Source organism: Triticum dicoccoides, chromosome 5A, assembly GCF_002162155.2.
Source record: "Triticum dicoccoides isolate Atlit2015 ecotype Zavitan chromosome 5A, WEW_v2.0, whole genome shotgun sequence".
Lineage (NCBI taxonomy): Eukaryota > Viridiplantae > Streptophyta > Magnoliopsida > Poales > Poaceae > Triticum > Triticum dicoccoides.
The window spans coordinates 671911969-671914488 of NC_041388.1; the positions used below are offsets into that span (position 1 = coordinate 671911969).

General features: G+C 48.9%; 1 protein-coding gene across 1 annotated transcript; it reads right to left on the bottom strand.

The window, feature by feature from the left end:
* Nucleotides 1-590: 590 nt before the first annotated feature.
* Nucleotides 591-1987, bottom strand: LOC119298383 (NAC domain-containing protein 22-like). Its single transcript, XM_037575809.1, has 2 exons — nt 1716-1987; nt 591-1620 (listed from the first exon to the last, which is right to left on the bottom strand). Exons 1-2 carry the CDS (start codon nt 1900-1902, stop codon nt 761-763), a joined length of 1047 nt encoding a protein of 348 aa, XP_037431706.1. The 5' UTR covers nt 1903-1987; the 3' UTR covers nt 591-760.
* Between the last annotated feature and the right edge of the window lie 533 nt (nt 1988-2520).

Below are 2520 nucleotides of genomic sequence, written 5' to 3' on the forward strand. Positions count from 1 at the left end.
TTATTATTATTAAATAATAACATTTAAATATACAGCCTTGCATGATACAAAAATATTTAGTTAATACGGGCCTTTAATAAAATTAAAATATTTAACGAATACATAAATATTATACAGTCACAGCTTATATTTAAATTGTAGAAAATGAATATTCATATGAGCAGCTTAAGTTATAAATTATCATTATTTTTAGTTATAAAAATATTGAACTATACAAACGTGCATATAATTATTGAACTGTTGTATACCTAAAATAATTTTATGAATTGTAATTTAAATTTTCTAATTATAAATTATGCAAAAACTGTTATAATTCATAATATTTTTAAATAATATGTGAACAATTTTATAAAATAATTAATTCTGTTGGCAGCTCGTTTGCGTAGATGATGTTGTGGGTTCGATCCCCACCGGCCACACTGGCATTTTTACATCAGGGATTTTTTTGTGAAAAAATATTTCGAGGGTGTTTTTAAAAAAAATCAGGTCATATGCCCCTTCTCTCTGATCGATTGGCTGACAGCGGGCTCCACGCGCCTGATCAGCACCTACTCCATACATAAACGAGATAAGCACCGTATTTGCACGTTAATGCCAAGTTTTTGCACTACTTTAATGTACACCACAACTTCTAGCACCAAAGTAACCGTTTACATCAAGTTGTAGCATCACCAGTGTAATTGACTCTATGCTAAACAAAAGAGAAAAAGAGACTGACGTCTAGGTTCGTAGTACTATGCACAACTGAATTTGCATCTGGTTAATATAGCAGATGGGCGTATGGGGACATGCAATGCTGATCCTGCCACGGGCTGCGCAGCTGCGTCAGGAACGGGTCCTGCAGCCAGTCGAACACTCCGTGGTTGGTCGCCGCTGGCAGTTGCAGTTCCCCGTGGCTCGCCGCCGGTAGCTGCAGGCTGGACATGTTTGACATCCCATGGTTCGCCGGCGGGAGCTGCAGACCGCAGGGTGGGTTTGCGGCTGGGAGCTGCAGAACGAAGGGCGCGTTCCCCGCTTCCGGCAGAGACGACGTCGACGCCAGAGTCACCGTGGCCACGTCTGCTTCCTTCTTAGCTTCGCTGGGTGCGTCATGACTACTGGTGTTGCCAGACAGCGCCACCGAGGAGGAGGAGGTGGAGGGGATCAGGAAGTTGTCTTGGACGTCGTCGGAGGACGGCAGGTAGAAGTCGCTGGCAGCCGGGACCGGGCACGCTCTGGCCGCGCCGCCGTAGCCATACCCACCGTTGCTGCCGTACCTCTGTTTCATCTCCTCCATCGCAAAGGCTCTCTGCTCGAGCTCCTTTAGCGGGGTGGCCTTCCGGTACACCTTGCACAGCACCGTGTCCTCCTGGGGCGGCGGCGCGCCGGTGTCGGGGAGGCGGTACTCGTTCATGACCCAGTCCGTCTTGGTGCCCCGCGGCGCGCGGCCCTGGTAGAAGACGAGCGTCTTCTTGAGCCCGATGACCCGCTTGGGGTCACCGCTGCTCCGGATGGCCCTGTCGGAGCCCGTCGCCTTCCAGAAACCCCGCTCCGTCGTCCGGTTCGGCCGCCCACCGCTCCCCGCCTTCCGGTCACGCGGCACGAAGAAGTACCACTCCCTCTCCCCGATTTTTGCCATCCCTGCATATCCATACACGCTCCTCATCAGCTCGATGCTCAGACATGCATACATCGATTGATCGATCAATGCGACGATGTTCTTGTGTGTAACGTACCAGGAAGATCCCAGGGATCGTGGCGGTAGATGTTGAGGGTGCCGATGATGTCGAAGTGGAGCTTCTTGCCGAGGGCGACGCGGGAGAGGTAGAAGCCGAGGAGCTCCTCCTCCGTGGGGTGGAAGCGGAAGCCGGGGAGGTCCTGATCGACCTCCATGGTCGGCGACGCCACTGCTGTCATTGCCATTGATTGCTGCTGCTCCAAGTGATCAACTTACTACTCCAAGTGCTCGATCGTCGCTGTGCTTGTCTTGCTGCTGCACTGGCTGGAAGCTGGATGATGAAGGCGGTGGTGAACTGGTGGTGGCCGGAGCGGATTATATAGAGCTTACAGTGATGATGCCAAGCTACGCCAACGCGGTTTCCTGCAAAAAAGGCGGTCGCAGTTCCTTGGCACTCGAGAAAGCGACCGGTGCTCTAGCTCGGTACGCAACATCGAATGGATTTGTGCCGGCTTTACTTGCCACTAAATTAATCACTGCCTTACTTAATTTATATTTGGTGTTTGCAGGCTCATGAAGCCACACAGATTGAGTCCTTTTCGTCACCCTTTTTCGGCTTAGACATTCAGAGACTGTTCTTGACTATATACTGTATTTATCTTGTGCCACTCTCCATCTCGAAAACCTAAAGGCTAGGACTTTTTAAAAAAATATAAAAGTCTAGGACTTTTAGCCAAAATAAATAAGGTAAATAAAATACTCGTAGGATTGCTTCTCGAAAGATTGCTACTCCCCATTTTGGAAAGCATTGCAATGGCAGTGATTACTTCAGTGCACTTTCCGTGTTTACCTTGCATCTGCAG